The sequence below is a fragment of the Lasioglossum baleicum genome, chromosome 14 (genome assembly GCF_051020765.1).
Source record: "Lasioglossum baleicum chromosome 14, iyLasBale1, whole genome shotgun sequence".
Lineage (NCBI taxonomy): Eukaryota > Metazoa > Arthropoda > Insecta > Hymenoptera > Halictidae > Lasioglossum > Lasioglossum baleicum.
In genome coordinates, this window is record NC_134942.1 from 12,274,883 (window position 1) to 12,298,643 (window position 23,761).

Consider the following 23,761-nt stretch of genomic DNA (forward strand, 5'->3'; position numbering starts at 1 on the left):
GATAACAATTATTTCTAGATAATCACGTCGCGTCTGCTATATCGAGCTCTCACAAAGGGCGTAACCAGGAACTACTCTTTCAGGATTCATTCTGATTCGTCACGGAATAGGGGGAACCAGTGGGAAGAGGTCACCAGCTTAGTCACGCTAGTTTTTCTCGGCCAGGTTTTCTTCCCTCAATAAATCGTCGGAAATTGTCGGATAAATCGAGGCCGAGAAAAACGACGCCTGTACATCTTCTGGCTAATTTTCCGAGTGTGAGAAACCGGCTGTTAGGCAGCGAGACGCAAAGTGAATTCGTGGACTACGATACTACCGTAAGCGGTTCTCGTGAAAAATACTCTTCACTCATTAGGTACTTGAAATTCTTAATATGTTCAGCAGGTTGGAAATAATTGATTGAATGACTGAATGATTGATTGATATACAGAAGCTACATAGAATTTCTTTTTTAAATAATTTGAGTGCGTTGAAAACAATGACAACAGTATTTACAATTTCTTTAAATGTTTCTGTTAAGTTTAAAATTAATGTATTATTGGAATTCCTCTAAAATTAAATTTACATTTTTGTCATGAATGCATGAAATCCTTCCGAACTTGGTTTGGGGACAGTGCTTTCTAACACTATTTAAAATTTCTTTAAATGTTTCTATTGTTTCTAATTTGATTGAAATCCTCTAGGAATTAAGTTTAAAATTAATTTATTATTGGAATTCCTCTAAGATTAAATGTACATTTTTGTCATGAACGCCTGAAATCCACTAGACATAAGGATTAAATAAAAACTCCGAGCTTGCTTTGGGGATAGTGCTTCCACTGGTTTTCATTCGATTGAAATCCTCTTCGAATTAAGTTTAAAATTAATTTATTATTCGAATTCCTCTATTGTAAGACTAAATGTACATTTTTGTCATGAATGCATGAAATCCACCAGACATGAGGATTAAAGAACAATTCCAAGCTTGCTTTGGGGCCAGTGCTTGTATCTCGATGAGCAATCCTGAAAGCTCCGTTGATAAATGCGTACAAGCAGGTTCAGAAAAAGGAGCGGTTCGCTCCCACTTAATTAGCGACGGAGCTTTCGGTTATGATCAGCTCGAGACCGGGTTCCAGATTGACCGATCATATACATGCCCGTCATCGTTTTGGCAAGCGGGCTCAATAAGAAACAGTGGCGGCCGGTGAAAAACGTAACAGAATAATGACAGGCAACATCGTCGGGGAGGTGAACAGCTACCGTGATCGTAATTGACGTGCGTGCATTGTTCCGCGAGCTGCTTTGGCATCGGTGGAAAAAGAAGTGGCCGGCCAGAGAGAAGTCGGTGCTCTCGGACCTCAACAGCTCTTTTGCTTCTTTTTCCCCTTCTCTCTCTCTCTCTCTCTCTCCTCTTTGCGAACCGGAGTCGTAAAAAAGACTGTATACTTTCGCAGAGTCCACGGGGCGATATATAAATTACACGTCTGGTCCCGGGAGCCCCTGAGGAAGTAACGGTACCGATGGGGCCCTCCGATCTTAGCCTGGGCTTCGACGTCTCCTCTCTTCTGCCTCCTCTCTTTCACGTGACACTGAAAAAGAGAAGAAAATCTGTTTACCGAGGGAACTCCTTCCTCCTGCCGAGCGAACGAGCGACAGAGACGAGAGCCGGAGTTGATCGCCGGCTACGATTGCCAGGAATTACGTCAGTGTCCTACTGGTACATACTCTGCTACGATCATTCTCACCGCTGGGCAACTACTGGCCAGAATGAACATCGAACCACCATACACTTGCTGCGGAAAGTAGAGAAATTGCAGCTTATTTCGTACACCAGTACCAATACTACACCCTCGGTTTGGTAGAAATCGATGTTAGAGAGGTGCAGCAAAATTAACCTTGACCGCGAATCTCAGGGTGAAAAGGTCAACAACTGTTTTTGATTGCGAGTTATTCTACTAACCGTGGGTCGAAACCCAATCGTTCTCTTCAAAAATTAAAGTACCCTCCAGCCATTGTCTTGCATCGAAAGGAAGCCGTACACACTAGAACGTCGCGTCGTTTAGGTGAATTCGTTTGAATTAAGACAATTTAGAAAGAGAGAAATTATTACCTGGGACCTGGGTCTCGTGTCGACGTTTGTGTATACATTTCATGCGTCGATTTATAAACTTTACAGCGATAAGGGACCAATGCACTTAAGCGTAGCTGTTCGGGAACAGTCTAGAGAATATGAATTTCGGAAGGGAAGTTCAGTCACAATCAACGAACAACATATGTGCTGTTTACGGCGAATGTGCGCTTTCATCTTGTACCTGTAGGAGGTGCTATCAACGTTTCGAAGGTGGGAATTTTTTATTAGAAGACGAGGAACGTTCCGGGCGTCGTCCCCAGACAGACGAAGATAAAATTCGAGACCTTGTACAGAAATCACGAAGTTTATCAGTTGAGGAGATGTCAGATGTTCTGAAAATACCTAAAACAAACTTAAAGGTATGCTTACTTATGGGATGACTTAATACAATGAAAGCAATTACCTTTGCGCCGGTGCGCTTAGTAAATGCAAAATATTTGGCGCTTTAAAGGCCAGAAGAGGAGGATCTCGGATCAGTTCTTGTAGAATCGGTACCGTACCTTTACGGTCCAGTTGAATTTATGTATCGAACGTCGTTCTTAACAATCTTAACATCGTTCTTTAAATCGTGTTGACAGAATCGATGTTGGCAAAGGTGGCACGTATCAGATAGACCGGCAACGGAGAAGAAGCTGCCGTTTTCATTCCACGGCGAGTGGGTTAGGTCGAAAAACTTCGCTCGAAAAACGGCACGAACTTATAGGATGACCTAATACAATTGATGTAGAAGCGAGGGTGAAATAGCACTATGTCGCAGCCAGTTCTGAAATCAAATAGAGGGGACCAGTTAGGGTCGCGAAGGGTTCAAGAAAATCGGAATCTCGGGTCATCGAAGCTCCTCGTTAGTTGCGGCTGCGATGGCGAACGATGCCAACGGTGTTAACGATGCCGAGTGACGTCACCGGGGCGAGATGATCGATTTAATTATCCGTGACGACGACGCTGTCACGAAATCCATTCGAATTCGTCGCGCGCGGACCGTTATATCCGCGAACACATGTAACGTGACCGAGGGGTTCAGATCCCGGAGTGAATGGTCCGAGGACTCTACACCGGCGCGGCGTTGACCTTCGTTAATCAGAGTTCTGCGCTTCCTAGTGATAAATAACGTCCTCCTGCCAACTGGGCACGGAAGACGCGACGCTTATTTGTATACAAGCTGCAGCCCCTCGTTATGTAGTAACGCGTAGGCACGTGGTATATGTAACACCGTGCGAAAGATCAGTACGAAGAGAAACTGAACGCAGAATATGGGATACTGGGAAGGAGGAAGAAGATCTGACTCTGTGTATCAGGTGTCTAGCCAAGATTCGTCCTGGGTCTTATACAGAGTGCTCCGCGAGAACAGGATCTAGTGTCTGGTTGTTCGATTTGTCTAGTTCATGCAAGTGTATCCAGAAATTTTGCAATTTTTTTGTATACAGGATGTCTCAACAATGTACTTGCTTGGAAGAAGTGATTGTTTAGGTCGTTTGAGGTCTTCCTTTGCGAAAATGCTCTCCGCGGCTTTGTTAACACTAAAGGGGCCTATGCACAATAATTGTTGCGCATCATGATTGATCGTGAATGATAGTGATTGAATAATAAATTATACAATGTGGATTTGTGTGTAAACATTATGCTGCACTATAATTGTTGCGCAACATGATTGGATGTGAATGATAGTGATTGACTAATTAATACAATATGGATTTGCACCATGCTGCACAATAATTGCTGCGTACTTTGCTTGATCGCGAATAGGCCCCTTAAACCTACCATCAACAGCCAAAATGACTGGTTCCAGATTTTCCATTTTACGATTATTGATATAATAAAAATACATAATTTCATAAGAAATGATTGTATAGATATTTTAAATGGATCACATACTACAATAGGAGCTGCACAAAGTCTGAATAACATCAATCTTGTCATTTTTATAAGGGAACATGTACCAGTTACTTTTAAGGCTCGGTAGGTTTAGTGTTAAAGAGTTATTACCGAAAAGCAGCGGCCAATCAGAGCGCGCAATAATTCCTCAACGAAGCCGCGGAGAACATTTTCGCAAAGAGTTACTTCAAATCACCTCAAGAACACCCTGGGACTCTCTGATTAGAGTCGAATACAATTTAAGAAGTATAAAATATAGGATTGAGAAATAAATTTTCTCTGTATCATCTCCATTTTACGAAGATTCGATTAATTAACACCTGGCGCGCAGTCTTTTTCAAGATCGCATAAAATCATGTAAGCAGGTGAGCACTGAATGAGCGAGGAGAGCAAGGTCGTATTAACATGCACGATAATTGAAAATTTCTGAGAACAATTCGCGCAACTGCCGGTTGATCATGAAAAGGGAATGGATCTAGCCATAACCGCTGCGGATGTGTGAATCGTGCGTGAGATAGGTTACACCCACGCTGTTGGGACAACTTTCACATTTCTCATGAGCCTCGCGATATGTCTAGTTTCCAATCACTTTTGTTTCTTCGAGTGACTCCTTTCATCACAGGCCTGACGATTCGTGCGAATTGACTGACAGCTTACGCAACTGTCAGCTCTCGCGAGGACGCGACGTCAACGATGAAAACTGTAGTTGTGGAATGATTGCTCCAGTTGTAGCACCCTATTGTTTTGGCGATCGAGTTACGTCGTTCCTCCGTTACCTAATTGCGCTCTTGTTTATTAGCAACACATTGTGTAACGACGATGAGCAAATTCGCGGTTCTTGGGAGGATGTGAGAGTGTTGGTACACCACCTACTCCACAGAAGCTATTAACAGTGTGACGGAATAACTGCGGGAATCGCAGCTTGAATATTAATTGTAAAACTGAAACTACTCACAGAAAAATGATTCTTGCATCCCACATTTAGGATTCTCGCAATATATTTCGCACTGTGGGATTAATCATAGTCACCGAGTGTGGGGGATGATGATATAACCTATCAGGTGCAGTTGCATTAGAAAGTTCGTAGAGAATGGTTATCAATTTTTCATTTTATCTAGAAACACCTGAATCAGATCTTCATGGTCTCGGAATGATTCGAAGTGCAATTTTCATTGAAACTTTTCCTACGAATCTAATCTGTTTAAATATTTCTACAGCGTAATTTACTTTCTTATTTGTTTAGATTTATCTCCAACGTAATTTACTTTCATCCAATTTGTTTAGATTCTTTTCTATGTAATCGACTCTCATTTTTGTTTGGACTTTTAGCTTCGATGTAATTTACTTTCATCTTTGTCTAGAATTTTCTTCTATGTAATTTATATCCATTATACATGTTGAGATTTTTCTCCAATGTGATTTGCTTTCTTTGGTTAGATTTATCTTCAATATAGTTTACTTTCATTACTGTTATTAAATATGTTTAGATTTTTCTTCAATGTAATTTACTTGCTTTGTTTAGTATTTATCTTCAATATAATCTACCTTCAATCAAATAAATTCAATTGAATTGAAAATTACAATGAAGAGATTCTTGTGTGCAAATAATATTCTTATTAGTATAAAATTGGAACATTTGAAAAATGTGCAATCTAAAATAACAAGATCATTAAAAGAATTTAAGATTGCCAATACATAATTTATTATCAATTTACACAACACACAAAAAAGTGAACCGTCTTAATGCAAAAATAATACATTGTAAATTCTGACGAGCAAGAGTCTCTTTATGGCACTATAAAAATGTTATATTCTCGCCCAAGCATCAATTACAACTATTTACACTTTCGATACATTAATGTTTCCTCTAATTTATTAAGCAACACGAATGAACATTCGCAAAGGACCATAGCCGTAATAAATTGTCGACCAGAAAAATAAGTTCCATACATTTAGTCAGTAAATCTCCCTGCAAAACAAAGTGAAAGAAAAATTGATTTCATCGATTAGGGGAGTTGCTACGGTAAAAGTAAATCTAGAATGTCATTAATACTCGCGATAGCGAACGCTTTGTTGCACTTTACGCAGGCAATTAGGCGAAACCGCGTGTAGTTGCAAGTGTACGAGTCATCGATGTCACTAAAGTAACATTAATAGTTCAATTAAGCGTCCTTTATAGGACTCGTTCGATCGCTGTAACATTTTATTAAGAAAAATGCGTGGTTGTACCGATCGTTCCGCGGCAGCGCAGCAACCGGTAATCTCTGGCCGCAATTACGTCTTATAGACATCCTTATGATAGCACCGGTATTATCATCGTACCTTGTGCAGCTCTTTGTCAATTAACACGTTCTACAGATGACAAGTTCGAGAGAGGTAGCGTCGGTCGAATGAAAAGGAGCAAGGCAGGAGGAAGCGGGCAGCCAATGAAACGATCGAGAAATCGTGTGTCCCCTGTTCACCATAATTACGTCCCTATAGTGGCATAACCGTCGTCGGCTAGAGAATGCTATGACGGGGAGAAGAGCGGCTCAGGTAGCGAGAGGTATGATTACATATTGTTGTAAGATGAAAGTTCCCTATAATGGCCAGGATCGATTAATCTAGAGCTTGACGCAAAGATTGTTTGTGCCAGCGCCAGCACCGGCGAAAGAATCTATAAACACGCTGTGAAGGGGATCTCTGCTTCAACCTCAGCCGCAGCCTTAAGCCTTAGCCACAGTCTGAGCCTCGGCGTTTCGAGTAATTGTGTAATCACCGAGTCATTACACGCGATCGTTACACCCTTAAACCATCGGGTTACCACATAATTCCGAATCGAAGCTAATCTTGCGAGAGCCGTGGCACCGGCATCGCGCTGACTCCAGAGGAACCTTGCACTTCGTTCGGCAGACACGTCGACCGTTAGCTCGATAAATACGGTGCTGGCGATGCGACCGTCACAGCATTTTTGTGTTAGCGAAATTCCCGTGGAAATTCGCCGGCATTACCGATTTACCGGTACCAACGCCTGCGCGAGGGAATGCCGTTTTATTGGCGACGGTTTTGTTGACAGCGAGCACCGTGACGAATCGGCCGCACCGAAGATGACTCGGCCAAAGGTCTGCCCCAGAGTGCACCGGGCGGTGGAAATCAATTTTCGAGGCAATGCCACTGCCCATGACAGAAACTCGAGCTCAAACATGCTGTAAGACAATGGATCGTGCGCGTGCAAAACGAGATCACTATACAAAATCAACTTTGTATTACGAAAACGAATTTGTCAGGGTCAACCATGGAATGTGATCAGTAGACTGTGGGTTTTACGAGGTTTCATGTATTTATGTCAAAAATGGGAGGCTGTAAGCAGAAACATTAGAAAGATTGACATCATTCAAGTCTTTAAAAATTTTGTTTTACAAATTTTGTTTGTGTCACGTACATTATTATAGTGAACGTGCTAAGAGTCTTGCAGTTTCAAATGTACGCTGCATAGTACGGTAGTACCTCGCTCGTTGCACACCACCGAAAACGCGACCGAAAAGGGCAACCAATCACGCGATCTGTTTCCCTACCTCCCCACTTCGCATTTCGCCTGCACAGCCATCACTATACCCACCACGAGCTACAAAATTCGTGGTGGGGATCGCTAGTATACAACCAACGAGGTTGCAACGAGCGAGGTTCCACTGTAGTGTAATTAGTGTGATCTTAAAAACGACGCGCGCAGTCCGATGCTCGTAGATGGCTCGGCTTTCGCCGGGCACGTTTTTGATGCGGTTTCATCGGCTCGTGTTTATGTGTCTCATTGTTCCCCTTCGGTCGGGGACAATTGTATACGAAAACGCACCTGTGTCAATTGCATAATATAACGTAACGGTATGCCGATGGGAAACGTGACCACGTTGCAGGAACAATGAGCCGATTCGCAGTAGCGCCGACGCCGAGTTAAATGCACCTCTCGATTTTTGTGTGCCTACGGTCGATGCAACGGTCTTAGTAAATTTTACTTGCCGATCGCGACCGTGATCGCTCGGAACGATAGATCTGATGGACGTATGCAATGTAAAAAATGTTTGCGTTGTAAACAAATTTAGAAACGTCAAATTGTTTCGAGACTTTGTCCTGCACTTCGATAGCCGTGCGACTCTCCCGAAATTATTCTATTTGAAACATCTGGAGTTTACTTAAAACCCTTGTACATATACGCTTCACCTGTCACCTGAGTAGATGACTTTAAAACAATTCTAGATATTTTGCAAACTCATATCAGAATAATGGATACAAAAGTCATAAAAGTCATAAAAGTCAAGAGGAGAAAAGCAAATTATTAATACACACTACCGTACAAAAGAAAGAAGCACCCAGTATAATTATAAGATATAATGACAAACAATGTCTTTATGTAGAAATTGTATTGTACAATGATTGATTTGTTGCATTGAAAGTATTAGATAATCCGCGATAACACATATCCTCAGAACTATTCAATTAAACAGCGGAATCCCTTTTCAAGACTTACTGTGTTCTTATTTGATGTTTTACGCTTTTCTATTAAGTATGGCCGGGTGCTTCTTTCTCTTGCACGTGATATAAATACAGAGTGTGGCCGGACGGGTGGTACAACCGGACATGTGAAAATAAATCGAAAAAAAGGAATAACATTTTTTCGTTTGACGCTTCGTTTTCGAGAAAATCGAGTTTAAAGTTCCGCCAGATTTGCGTGCTTTAGTAAATAGTACTGTATATGCACAAAGTAGAATTGGTTGATCATGGTCGGACGCGTCAGACGATCCCTATACAATACCACGTGTATTCGCTGCATTTTCAAACTTGATTTTCTTGAAATCGAAGCGTCGAACGAAAAAATGTTATTCCTTTTTTTCGACTTATATTTACATGTAGTATCACCCCCTGCTCGGTTGTACCACCCGTCCGGCCACAGCCTGTATATGTGTGTACTGATCGTCTGTCAGGAGATGGCAGTGAGAAACTTTTAGGGACCACGTGATATCCGTACTCCGCGCTACACAACTTCCGCAATTGGCCGAATCGTAAGCGCAAGAGTGGGGCCCCCGCGCTCCACTGTCGAAATCGCTGCCATCTCCTGATGGACGATCAGTACTTCAGTAGTTCATAGAAATTATTGTTAAATTACGTTCTAGCCCAAGTTCTACGATTACCGCGAAGAATTTGGAAAATTATAAGTGGCCCTGATTTTTGATTTATTGTGAACGAAATTGAAAAGAAATTCGAAATGTAAATGGTCATCGATCACCGCCACCGAATAATTAAACGGTGTTTTCCCACGATCAACTTTTCCTATCGCACGGCCTATCTATGGCCGTGATCGCGAGACAAGAACCTCGAAATGGGTCATTTAGCTCGATCCGGTGGATCTAGCGTCAAGAAACAGTTTATTTTCTCCCTGGATCCTATGCGGTTACCGGCTTCCCAGCGGCTGGCTCGATCCCATCGCTGGCAATAACGTGTATCCCAGTACTACTAAACTATAACACGACACATAACATTATCGATACGATACACTCCGCGCGCAGAATGTCTCCTGGTGCAGCTCACCGACTTTCTTAGTGTATCCTCTTCAGAGAAACGGCGCATTATCGCTATTAGCGTAATACGTATCCCACGCCTAGGAAAACTGCCGGCACATTCTGTGCCGTGGATATCTCGTCCGTGAACCCCGCTCGAAACACTCGATTTACCGTTCGCCTTGGAGCCGTTCTGTAGATCCATAGATCTAGGATAGGGCCCGGTTTTCCCGTACTAATTCCGCGGACCATAATCTCCTATCACAATCTGTACGTGATAAGGACGCCCCCCGCCCCCGTCCGTACGTCAAGAGCAACCGGGGGATCTTATCATTATGCTGATGAACGTAAATTATTATAATAGTTCGCCTAGTGATCGTAACTTTGTGGATCCTTACGCGCTCTCTCGCCGACCGCGAAATCGATCGTTCATTTATCGGGCACACCGAGTAATCGTGTAACGCGCCGGTTTAAACATCGTTCTTCCACGGCGGCTCGCATTACGTCCGGGGATCGTTCTGATGAGATAATGCGAGTGCACGCGGCCGATCTAATGCATAATAAATGTCGACGAATCCAGGGAAAATTGTTATCGCACGAGGGACGGGTGTTTGTTGCGCCGATAGGCGACGAGGAAGCGATTCGTTAATCCGCCGATGCAATATCCGTTAACCGTTCGTCTCCTTCTAGTGGAACGAGAATTCATTCAGACATTCTGAGATAATTCGAGGGGAATTAAAACAGTACAAATTCCATTCATGGATCTCGCAGGCCGAATCTGTGCTCTGATAGCTTAAATCACTGGTTCTTAACCGGTGTTCCGCGAGCTTTTGCAAGTGCTCCGCAAAATTCCGCGAAATACAGGGTGTCTCGGTTGTAGGTGGCACAAAAAAAATATTTATGGGATAATTTAAACGGTATCGATGGAGGAATATCATAGAAGAACAGTTTTTTTGTCCGGTTATTTTTTCATAGTTTTTTCAGGGTCATCGTTATTTTTTATCGGGAAAACTTATTTTTTTTATTCCATCTTGTTAATGACTAAAGCATATTCAAATGTATTTTTTCAGTCGGTATAACATGGAATAAAAAAGAATAAGTTTTCCCGATAAAAAAATAACGATGACCTTGCAAATTGTTCTTCTATGATATTCCTCCATCGGACCTCGTATTGAACAATTTGCGATGGGACATTTAATTGAACGTACACTTTATTTTAGCACCCGAAATTGAAATTAAAACGCGAAATTGAAAATTGTGCTAACTAAACTTTTGTTAAAAATTGCAATGCCGCGTAATTCTTGCTGGAGAATGTTTGTTCCGACGTTCCAATACGTCGGTCAGACAAAGTCAATCGTCGGAACGAATCGTCGACGACAAGCCGGCGGAGTTTTCCCTTGAGCCGACGATTCTCCGCGGAGAAGAAAGTAACAGTACTCGTACTGTTCACGGGGACCGCATAAATCTCGAGGTTGCAAGCAAATTGTCTGGTCCCGTGGATAGAACGAGACGCGTAGAAGGAGCTACGCGTTGTGCGCGCAAGAATAACAGCTAACAGGAAACGTTGTACGTTGCCTGTTGTATCTGCCGTGTACGCGTTTGTAGCCGGCTATGGTAGTCCCGTTTGTGTTGCCGGATACTTGCGGCAAGGAGAGATCTTACGGCGGAACTCGGGCCCCGATTTAATCTCTCGTTCTCCTACTCTCGTATCTATCCGAGATGAATTCCGCGGATGAACGTATATGGCGTACGGTAATTGTCTCCATAGGTGCCGGTGGTATCGGTTGATTGAACTAGTCGACGCGCCAATGCGTTTCGCGGACAAGCTCCGAGAATTCGCGAGGGAGGGAGAAACGTCGCACAATGTTTAAACAAAAATCAATAGTTTAAAATCTAAGAAATTTCTCATCGAAAAATATTATTGACAAAATGTAGTTTTTAAAACTGCAATTTTTGCAAAATATTCCAATTTGTTGTTGACATTTGAACTTGAAGTTCAATGCAAAAATCAATGCACTTTTTCTTGTTTCTTTAATCTGATTCCCAAGATGAATCCTGAAAATATAATGTTTTATGAATTAAATTAAATGTTTAAACTATATGGAATGTAATATCAAGATTTGGTCTATCAAAGTACACTGAATTAAATTTTTTTAATTAATAAAAACAATAATATTTCATACTGTTCCAATATTTATCAATATTCGTCTTCGTTTTATCGAACAATAATAAAATTGATTTTCCAAGTCAAATATAAAAGTATGCAAGAATATAATTTTTGATGTGATGATGATATTCCATTTTGTTCCAGGCACGGAGGTAAATGAGGTGCAGCTATTTACACATTTCACCGACACAAACAACGTGTTTGTCCCTGTCATCACCTCCAGCATATGTACGCTGAGCCTAATCTTAGCATTCTAAGCACCTAATCCATCGTTCTGTGGATTCAGGAAACGAATGACCACAGAAATACATTTAGCGTCGTCATCGTCTGCCTTTCAAGAATATTTGCTCATGAATTATTTTTTGGGAAAGGTCAGTATAATTTTGTTCCTTCTTATTCTACTAGGGGTTCAGCCATTTGTTACAAGAAACGGTTTATTTTTTGCTTGGACTATTAACTCCTTGAGTATTGCGCAATGATAATGTCAAATCGAAAAATACTGGTTTGTAAATTTTCCAAACAGGAAACGAAATACTTTAGTTAATATTATGTAGCTTCATTAACAGACTGCGGATTTTATACATATATGGCAAAAATAATTGACCTATTAACTCGTTGAGTATTGTGCAATGATAATGTCTCTGCTTCATTCAAAATCAGTATGAATAAAACAAAAATACTGGTTTGTAAATTTTGCAAACACAAAATAAAATATTTTAGTTAATACTTTCATATTTTATATATTTATGGCAAAAGTAAGTTAACACAATTTAAGCCAGTGAAAAGATTAAAAGTGTTCGTTCAAAACGTATCCAAAACGATTCATAGATCAAGCTGAAGTTGAATGGATCGTCTAGAAGGGCATTAGAAGATAGTATTTCCAAGTCACACAACTATCAGATATCGTAGTACTAATTGTCTACAGTAGTTTTATGCGCGTCTCGACCGACAAGCAGTCTGCAGCTACATTGTTTATAGCAACGGTGCTCTATAAGCTCCGGAATTTATGAATCCTCTTACTCTGCCTCTGTCTCTTCCTCCATATGTCCATTAGATGTCAAGAAGAATAATTTGGTTCGTAGATTGGAACGTAACTGCGGACATCATTGTCTAAAGTTTTGCTAGTCAGCATAATTTCCGGTGCCTACGGACTTTTTTTTTCTCTCGTTCTATGATCGTTAATTTCCCCTTTTCACCTCTATTACTTTTCTTATTCTATTTCTGTGGGCCAGCGCCGTTGAACACAGGCTACGCTGCTAATGGGCCTTCCATCGCTTCATGAACATTCATTTTCTTATTCTGCCTCCATTACTTTCTTAGCTGTACTATGTCAGGCGCAGTACGAAATTCTCAACAGATAGGGGCGTCACTCGTCACTGCTCACGTAAAAGCATGGATCAATGAAAATGTTTTTTTTATTGACTCGCACATACTCCTCTATATGTATATTAATAACTATTAATATCCTTCACGTAACATAGATCACTGTTTTTTTTATTTCGTAAATATTACAAATGGTAATTATTTTTCTCGGCGCACAGGTTCAATCAATTTCTACACTAAATGAATATAGCTTGAGGGGCATGAAACGTTATAGTCCGAGTTCGAACCATATAACGCTTCCGATTCGGGTTTGAATCAGCAAGATGCCAAATGCTATTTTATTGGAGGAAAACAAAGGTGGATATATTCATTTAGTGTAGAAATTGATTGAACCTGTGCGCCGAGAAAAATAATTACCATTCTTTCAAAATAGTGCGATCGCGAAAAATACCTCCTTTATCGTAAATATTACGTTTGGGGCACCTCGGCACATGTTCCCGGATGTTGGACAGTCCTGTTCGACGTTGGACAATCCTGTCCGAGGAGAACAGGATTGCAATAATTTTTAGCATTTGAGGGATTTCTTAAAATGTTGGGATTCGAAAACGTGTCTTGTTTTCATGAATACGACCATAGTGTTTGGTTTATCTAAATGAAACATCAAGTTTTATTTTACTTGATAACAATTTATAACTAGACAGCGGATGTTTGTGCAAATGCATATTTTTATAGAAGGTAGGTAAAGTTATGGGACATGGACAGAAATTTACGTAACGAATTTATATAAATAGAGGGTTCACGGAGGGACTCGGCCTATTTGCTATTCCGAGAGAGAGAGAGGACGAGGTAAGGACCACGGCCGCTCTTGGTTAGCAGTAGCACCCCGGCAGGAGAGTACGGCGATAATACCTGGACGCCTGCCGGGAGAACGGGAGAGGACGGGAGTCTGTTCCTGGTCGCTCGTTCGACATGGAGAGTACGGCGACAATACCTGGACGCCTGTCGAGAGGGGATAAGAGAGTGTTCCTGGCCGCTCGTCTCGACAAGGAGAGTACGGCGATAATACCTGGACGCTTTGTCGAGCGAGAGAGGACAGAGCACCTTCTAGTCGTTTGAGAGAGAGAGGATGAGAGAGTGTTTGCATGTTTGCGACTTATAATTCAAGCAATTGAACAATTTTATAAACCTCACCTTCCTGTATCCATGTTCCTAATCCAAAATAAATTTGTGTGTCCAGCATATCCTGTTTATTCACTAACGTTATGGCTACAAATTTAATTAGGTGTTTCTCATGTTTTTTGAATGTGGGCCCGTCAAGCACATTGCGCCCGAACTCGGCGGTCCAGATATTGCGCCCGACGGAAGGTTAAGACTACCTTGGGCTCGCTACCCTCCAAAGAGACCAAACACGACATGATTCGGAGCATTGCTTGTTTAGATAGCGATTTAGTGGAACCTCGACTATCCGAACCAATAACATCTAAATAAATAGTGCAATAGAAACAAAGATCCATATGTGACCAGATTTATTGTACAAGTAAAGATTCAATTTAAAACTGCAGCTAGGTAACTGTTCCATCCGAATGGTTCGGATAATCGAGGTTCTATTGTATCGTGAATTGAACGAGTAAATATGATCCAAACTGTATCGTGTTTGGTGTCATTTTAATCGGAAAAATGTTGCGAATATGTTGGTAAGAGCTTCATAAAGAAATGATTAAAAACGAAAACGTTCTGTCTCTGGATTAGTATTGTTTCACGCTCAATGTTAGATGCACTGATCAAGAGATGCCCTCCAAAGAGACCATTTTTCGTATGCTATCCATTTCGTTCATAAGAGTCACTCTGTATAATTAGCATATGTATCAGGTCATTAACTATGAAACTTGACAAATAAAACAAACATTTCAAACACATTTGTCAAGTTTCATATACTTAATGACCTGATACCTTGCAGGGGCAAGGGCGTTGTTCCCAGCAAGGTTGTCCCATCAGAGCAGGATCGCTTGCCTCGTATCATCGTCTGGAAAAGATACAGTTGACGGTAATATTATAAAGTTGCGGGGCTACCAGCCCACAGGCCCGTCCATCGTGCCGCTTCCATGCTGAATCCAGTTTCATTGGAATCAATTGCCGACGCACAATGATCCACTTACGATCTTCGGATCCACGGCCGTGACCGGATAGAAAAGCGTTCGTACCGGGGCCCGTTCAACGGAGAATGAAGTGTTGCCTTCGCGGATGAAGCAGTTTACGTTGGACAAGATATCGCTTACAGCGACAATTTAGCGCCGCTAGTTAGAATTATGCGCGAAACTGAATACTCGCGCTCATATTACGCGATAGGGCGATTTATAGGCCAGGCGAATCCGGCGAATACCCCTACCCTCAAGCCTATTCGAGGCGAATGGGGCACGAATTAAGTTTCTCAGCAATATGAGACGCGAATATTCAAAGTCGTAATTTCAGCATACTCTATTACGGAGTTCTCATGAACTCTAACTGGACTTCCCGTTGGCTCGTTCATCGATCATCCCGCTCGATCCTCGCATATCTTGCCCCGTCGTCGTCGTTGTCGTGGGATCTATACACATGCAAATCGAAAAAAGGACCTTCGTGAATTAGGCGAAACGTGGGCGAACACATTCTTTTGCCCACGTCGGACACCGTTGACGGTATGCTAATTTGCATCGACGCTCAACCGTAAACCGTCCCGCTGTCATAGTAATTAACTACGGTACTAGGATCCGTGATGCGTCCGGTGAACAAGGATCATTTTATTGAGCCATTAGGTTCACGTTTTTGTTTGAGAATGACCGACGCGAATGCGTCTCCGGAGCTTTTTGTTCTGTGTTTTTTGTTCTTGGTGGAAAATGACGACGATTATGCTGGGCATTGATTTAATTCTTTATTTATTAATTGAATTTATTTGTTTATTGTATTAATTGAATTAATTCTTTATGTATATAAATTACGAATTTTAAGGATTCTTGTTATTTGAGATCGAGACTACACACTGCGACCTTGAAGCGACCTTGAGGACGAAAAAATCAGTTTCAGTTTGGAGAATGGAAAATTAATTAAACAAACAGAGTAATATCACCTTATATTATTATTTATCATTTTTTCGTGCTTTCAATAGTAGCGGAAATGATTTAGGTGCTCGAGTTAAATTTAACAGCCTGTATAATACATTTAATAAATTATTCTTCTGATTGCTAGAAACTTGAGACTACAAATTAAATTTCATGAAATGAATAAATACTTTTTATTCATACATCCTTGTGGTTAGCATTGTCATTTACAATATTAACGTCACGTGTAATGTTTATTACAAAGAACAAACGTGTAGTGTGTAAAAAATTATTTATTTTGAAAGTACATACACTTTTTATTGTAATTATTTATTCAGTTTCATTTTTAGTTTAACTCAAAATATCTGGTTCGATATTGCAGTACTATTGATGCAATGACAGGTACTGATAAATATTGTGTAAATTCATTGTGTAACATGAACTAGATAATAAAATTATCACATGTGCACATATCTGCATTGTCGATGTCAAAAATCAATAGAATTGTGTAACAATGCAGCCATGGTGTAATGCAACGATTGAGCATACATAGATAAGTGAACTACTTCGCGTTCCGGATATTTTATAGGACCACAAATTGATTGTCATGCGTTCTCTGCTAAAGCAGGAGAAAGTAAGGTCACTATGTCACATGTAAGTACCATACGTCGGTATTCTTGTTGAATATTAAGTTTGCCCTATCGTTCGTGTTTATTTCGCAATGTGTCGTACACATACTTCCTCTACAATTTTGTAGTCGTGCAGTATCGTTCATTTCTCTTTTATAGAGCTGTCTGATAAGTAGATTGTAGATTTTATGCATATCTGACAAACACGTCTGAGTAAAATACTAAACAGTAGAAAGTTACCGAGAATTTAAGAATATGCTAATATGTTCAATTTAGTTCTATTAAAAAGAACAAAATACATTTTTATTTAATTCTTGTTTCTTACAATTGATAAAATTTTTATTTTACATAAAGATCCACAGTTTACTGACGACTTATGTAAAAGTTCCAGATTTGATAACACTTGTCAATCTTTAGGAAATAAGTTTTCCCACTAGAAGTGTACCCGTTCCCCCACTTCCGTGCTTTGCCTCACGTGACTGCGAGGATACGGCCTCCTTTTTTTCTTTTTGTTTTTTAAAGACGTGCGAAAAGACTCGGTGGACACAGATGGGCGCGGTGTACCCACTAAAAAACCGCACGTCTAGGACTTCTGTAGCCCTTTTCCGTAGTTCTCTTGACCGTCTTACTTCTCGGGCTCTGCCCACTCCTGTTCTTAATCCCCCCACCCTCCTCCAACACTCTACAGGAGTTTGGAAGGGAGGACCCAGGAGCAAGGATGGGAGTCTGCGACTCACGAGCTGCAAGTTGCACAGGCCTCATCTCTAACGTATCGCTATAACCATATTTTGTTAAGCATATGTTAATCAATTATCCTCTAATGCTGCTACTAAACATTCGTACAAAGTACGACTTGAAAGTAAAATATCATTTTGAAAATGACATTTTTTTACGTCAGTAGGAGCACAGCCTGAACATTAAATTATAGTTATATAGTGACCATAAATACCGAGGCAGAATACATTACAGCCAGATTTGCAGAAAATAAATCGTTCGGAAAAAGTGGCAAGCACAGCAGACATCTGACGGGACGACCCGCGCCGCGAGGATTTTCAACATTAAATTCCAGCCTGCGGAATATTCTTAACTGTTAGGGAATTCTTTGGGTCGCAAGTAACCCATCTTGATCATCACCGCCATTACCATTTTTCTGCCGAGCGGGGAATCACTTCTCGAAGCAATTCCGTTACGACAGAATACGCGAACGGGACGTTGTAATAGCTCTACCCGGCGGGAATTTAGCCGTGGATAAAAAGAATCCCCCTCTCCCTCTCCCTCTCTCTCGTGTTTTCCGTTGCTACCCGACCGATTGCAGGTTAAAAGGCATCTTCGTATGTCCTCGCCCATTTACCGATAGCAGTAATCGAGAAACCGGCGGGCAAGCTCACCGAGTCTCGCCGGGCCGCGCCGGCCTACACTCGGACGTGTTCCCAACGAAAGCAAACCGAGAGACCTCGCCGACTTCAACGAGTCCAACATTTACACTAAACTTAACATTGTACAACCTCGTGTTATCGTTAATCGAAACGCGCGCCGCGCGGCTTCGCAACGGAGAACACGAAACAAGACGAGTTCATATGACTCCATCCGTGTGGTGTGTATCCGTGCGCCAAGCCGCCGCCGCCGCCGCACGGGGGACGCGCACGACTTCGCGTCCGTTGCAACATAATCGCAATTGCAAAAACACTGCAACCAACGGACCTGCCCGAACAACTCGAGCCCGCGTGCGCACAACAACCGATACCTCGCATGCACGTTTAGCAGCCGCGATCAGCAAAGGTTTCGCAATGTTCCCACGCGCGAAAACGATCCACCGAACTCGCTCTTCGATCCTCCGAATCAAAGAAACTGAACAAGTTAGGCAGCTTTTTATTCGATCTGGTCAACAGTTGATTTCAAATCCAGATAACAAGGGACTAACATTGTTGCAGTGGAAGTTGGAGGATTTCAGTCATTCGAATGACGCTACACGTGGCCATAAAATGGCGGAGGGTCGGCAGGACTTTTCCCTATAGCTGAACAGCGCTCGGATTTACAAGCAATGGGATAAACAAATACAATTTTCTCTAAATTTAATATTTGAGAAGATCTTTGTTTAGCTACAGCGCTCGGATTTACTTACTCGCGAGTTCGGAGCTCCTCAGGAGCGTTCCATATTCGCTATTCGTGGCGCCTAGGAGAACTATGACCGCCACGGGGAGCAAGTCGCGAGTAAGTAAATCCGAGCGCTGTAGCTAAACAAAGATCATCTGAAATGTTAAAATTAGAGAAAATTGTGTTTGTTTATCCCATTGTCTGTACACGGTGTTAAAACGAAATCATTCAACATTTATATTGTACGTTGAGGGGAAATTGAGGGGAAAATGTTACCCTCTCTCTGTAGTACCGAATTAATCACGTGACACTGTGACACATGCGCGACAGAGACGAAACGCGTCACGTGATCAGGCCGCAGCGTGGGGAATACCGTCGTGGAAAAGGAAGATAGAGTGGGGATACAAGTCTTAATCTGGCGATTCGGCATGGGTCACACTTTCCAGAGCTTTAGTAATAATCTGGTAAAATATTATTATATATGTTTCGAACAAAAATTAATCGGTATTATAAATACATACATGAAAGTTTTCTGTTTAAATTGGCACTATTGATGTAACTGACATCAGGACCAATCCAATAACCTTCGACGTACCAGATTCGGACTTAAGCCATGTCTTATTGTTAGTCAGCTTTTCGAGGCTACTTCGAATGCTGCTGTTGACGACAAAACATTATTATGAATTGTGATATGAGGAGACAGTTTCATTCATTGTGGACAAAATAAAAATTCCGGCTCTTGGCCAGCTTGTCGGTCCGACTGTCCCACCGAGCGACGCCTGCAGAGCCTACAAAATGGCGCAGGGTCGCCGAAATTTTTCCTCGGCGAGAACTATTGCCGTGTAAAAGTGAGGATCCTTTCGAACACGTAAAAAGAGAGAGAGAGAGGGAGACAGAAACATTGAAAAACGGAGAGAGAAAGGGAGACGGATGTACCCGTACGCGTTCGAACGCGAGTCGGTGCATTCCCGGCGATATGTCATTGTCGCCAGGCGTTATGAACGCTTGCTATCTCGGCGTGTAATGCGTGCGCTCGCTCGCTCGCGTACACCAGCGTCGCGTCCACAGGACTTTTATTTTCATTAGGATCGTTACAAATCAGCTTTGCCCCGCGATACGCACCTAACCGCACGTACACGCGGCATTCTTGACGGTATGTCACTGTCGCGCAACATTATGATCCCAATGTGTCCTGACCAGCCGCGCTGCATACGCGTGCACTATGCGTCTTTACGCTCCAAGGATCACGCAAGCGCCGCGTTACGTAAGCGTGCTACGTTTTAGTCCTACGCATGCGGCGGTGACTTTCTGCATCCTGGAGAGCTGGTTGGTCGCAGTAGAAATTCGAAAGTCGGAATTGTCTTCGGAGAAGCTTGCGAGAGCTTTTACACCCACTGTATATGTATTCGAAAGTCTTCTTGTTGCTCTACACACCTCTACCTGCTTCAACTTTTCGAATTAATTAATTTTAACGCTTTTTCAATGGAAGTTTCAGGTGGCAGAGAAATGTGGCACCCAAGCCCCAAGTTTTTGAGTAAAGTCCATGGAGTGAAGATGCTTAGCGATGGTTAGTGATCTATCACTTACCATTGAAAGAACTTCCATTGAAAAAGACTGAAAATTGATTAAAATTAATTAATTCGAAAAATTGAAGCAGATAGATTTGTAGAGCAAGAAAAAAGCTTGCGAATGCATATATACTTTCTTTTCCTCATCGAAATTAAAGAAACCTTAATTGAAGTTTTTGCACATTCATGCTGTCCTTCTCTACGTTTGGCTTTCATTTGAACTCTCGGCGCGGTAGACGCAGTCATAAAAAAATAATGCCGGTATGCGATAGTTGTCCGTGCAGAACACAGGCTGTTTGACAAGAATCGCGACATTACTGTCGCCAAATTGTCGCAGTTAAAATTGTTTGACAATCGTTAGTGTTGAAATGCTTGTTGGACCCACTGTACGACACAGAGCGGATACTAGGAGAACCATTTCGAGCGAACGTCTCTGCAGAAAGTTGGAACGAAAGCGGACACTCGGAGACAGGAACGCGGCGCGTCGTTTCGCAAGATCGGTCCCACAGAATTATGGCAACAATGACGATACAACCGGTGTCGCGTTCGACGACAGAATCTCTCCCGGCTCTGGTCGGAGGGAGATGAATATCTGATATGGGAATCCTTGTCGTGTGAACGCGGACAGGTCTGGTACACCGGTGCGTGTGTGCGACGAAAGCCGGAGAGGGATTCTCGGCAACGCGCCGCATTGTAGTCCGATGCAAATCGCGGAACAACACACCGCGCGGAGCTGTCGTGCCGTCCCTTCGCGGGCAAATAGGAAATGGAACTTTCTCGTTCTCAAGCGTGGCCGGGGGGCCGTTTTCTGCGATTGCAGAAAGATAGAAGCTCCGGACGGACGCGGCCTCGCAGTCGGCACCCGCGACGCGATCTGGAAACGCGAACCGCCGCGCGGATTCCCCGCGTAAAACGGGAAAAACCGGGGGAGTGAAAATCCTTTATGTAACACCGGTGGCTCGCAGACATCTGCCCGGTCGTGTAGATCCTATCTTCGGTTGATTAGGCTTGCCGGGCCCGTTCTCCGTTGGGAACGATGCGCCGACACACGGAGTTTCACTTTTGTTCGCCCGCGCGCTCGTTACGCGACGCCCCGAGGAAACGCGAGGCTCTTCTCCAGAAAATTGCGATGGCACCATCGCTGTTAAGCTCACAGAAAGACGAAATAGATACGCACGATTTTTGTGAAACATTGATCCCCACGCAGGGTGTCGTCCTTAAGAGGCCTAGGAACTCGACTACGGATCAGAATTTGATATATCGGTGAGATGACAACAGTTTTTGGTTTTGCATTACTTTTTTATGAAACTTTGACCAACGCATTTGTGACATTTTCCTGATTAAAACGAGACCAAACACGACATGATTCGGAGCATTGATTGTTTAGATAGCGATTTAGTGGAACCTCGACTATCCGAACCAATAACATCTAAATAAACTGTGCAATAGAAACAAAGATCCATATGTGAAAGATTCAATTTAAAACTCTAGCTAGGTAACTGTTCCATCCGGATGGTTCGGATAATCGAGGTTCTACTGTATCGTGAATTGAACGAGTAAATATGATCGAAACTGTATCGTGTTTGGTGTCATTTTAATCGGAAAAATGTTGCGAATATGTTGGTAAGAGCTTCGTAAAGAAATGATTAAAAACAAAAACGTTCTGTCTCTGGATTAGTATTGTTTCACGCTCAATGTGAGATGCACTGATCAAGAAATCGTGTCCGTCGATCCTCTAAAGCAATTCCTATCAATCACATTTAATGGATTAATCTATTATTTATTTGTACATTTAATATAATAATTGTATGCACAAACGAAACATGAGTACAACTGATGAGTATTAATTTGTTGCTGTATGGAAAGTTCCTATACGTCCGTTACAGTCCAATAAGTATCATTAATAAATACCAAAGAATACTTGCATGAAGTCGTGTAGATACTTTTCATTTCTTCATGTTTACTTATAGTTATTAGTCATTCTCCCTTTCCGAGCTCTCGCATTCAAATCTGACCGAAAACCAGCGAGCGAATATTTACTGCGCAATGTTTATCTAGCTTGATATTCGAATGAAAACGAACGTGAGAATTGTAACTAATTGTACATTGTGCAAACGTGACGGAAGAAGGCTGCGCATGAAAAGTTAACGGCCTTGTAACGAAAGATTAACTTACCGGAACATTTTACAAAATGCAATTACGAGATTCGTGTCTAAGAAATTATTTTCCGCTTTCGATCTTGCGCAACATGGCGCGCGTTGCGAAGTTTACCTTTTGAATGATTAGGATCCTGGACCAGAATACGATTGATCGTAACAGAATTTTATTTTCTAGATTTTTAAACATCAACAATTCTTGGAATTCTTATACTCTTTCGAAATTATTAAGAGCTGTAACAATTCAAGTATATTTTTATTTACATAAATCTGAAATATTCAGACCATATAAACATTTAACCAGCGGAATAATAAAATTTTTATTTAAAGCAGTGGTCAATTATGTAAAGCATAATTTTAATAATTTTTTACACTGCAAATACAGTAAATACAAAACTAGAAATAACAAAAAAATTTGGGAACCTTGTTCCATCACTTTGGACTCGTTAAAATTATTAAGAGAATTATTTAATAGCTGAAATCTATGATTGATTGTACGCATGCATCGTTAAGAAACATTTAAGTTAAACCATTAGCAAAGACTGACAGAAAATGAGACTGTCAATTAGGTAACAGGTAGCAACTTGTGTCTCAATTTTTCCTTGAATTACGCAGTTACGCTATTTCCAATAAACTAATTATTAATCATTAAATCGGACAAGGTTGGCATGTACGTACCTCGAAACTTCTCTGACAGCTAATAATTACACATCAATCATTACAGCCATTTTAATGGAAGTTACTTGTCAATTATTTCTCTCGACAAAAAACTGGATATTGCTGTCACTGTTCAAGCATTTAGACGACGTTCTCATTCTTGTTGTTTACTCAAAGTATTCATGTTTTACTGGCAATAAAAGTAAGAACAGTTTTCTGATTCGAGTGTTCACAAAGTGTTAACGCAAATTCACTTTCGAACCCTTAACCGCAAGTGGAATAAGACTTATCCGTGGTCCATTGGAGCGTAAGTGGAATCGATTTTGTCATAACCGCAATTAGAACGGTGGCAAATGAAGCGATTGCGTTTTCTCTTTTGTTACGTAGCTAGGTTCAAAGCTTTCCGTCTTATGGGTTCTTGACACGGCCGTCTCTAATACAGGCCGGAACATGATGAATCTGGCAACGCTGTCTCAGTCCGACTTGAAGTGAGTTGCGCCTTTATATGCTACTGCGCATGTGCAGTCGATCGGACTGATATTCTGCCTGTATGCGGTGTTGCAACATCGCATGTTCCGGTCTG

General features: G+C 41.7%; 1 protein-coding gene across 1 annotated transcript in view; it reads left to right on the forward strand.

The window, feature by feature from the left end:
• The window catches only part of LOC143215961 (uncharacterized), an 86,704-nt gene that overhangs the window by 6,792 nt on the left and 56,151 nt on the right, over positions 1-23,761 (forward strand). The window contains exon 2 of the mRNA XM_076438608.1: positions 11,822-12,048. Coding sequence (XP_076294723.1) covers positions 11,971-12,048 — 78 coding nt within the window. The 5' untranslated portion in view covers positions 11,822-11,970. The remainder of the gene's footprint in view (positions 1-11,821; positions 12,049-23,761) is intronic.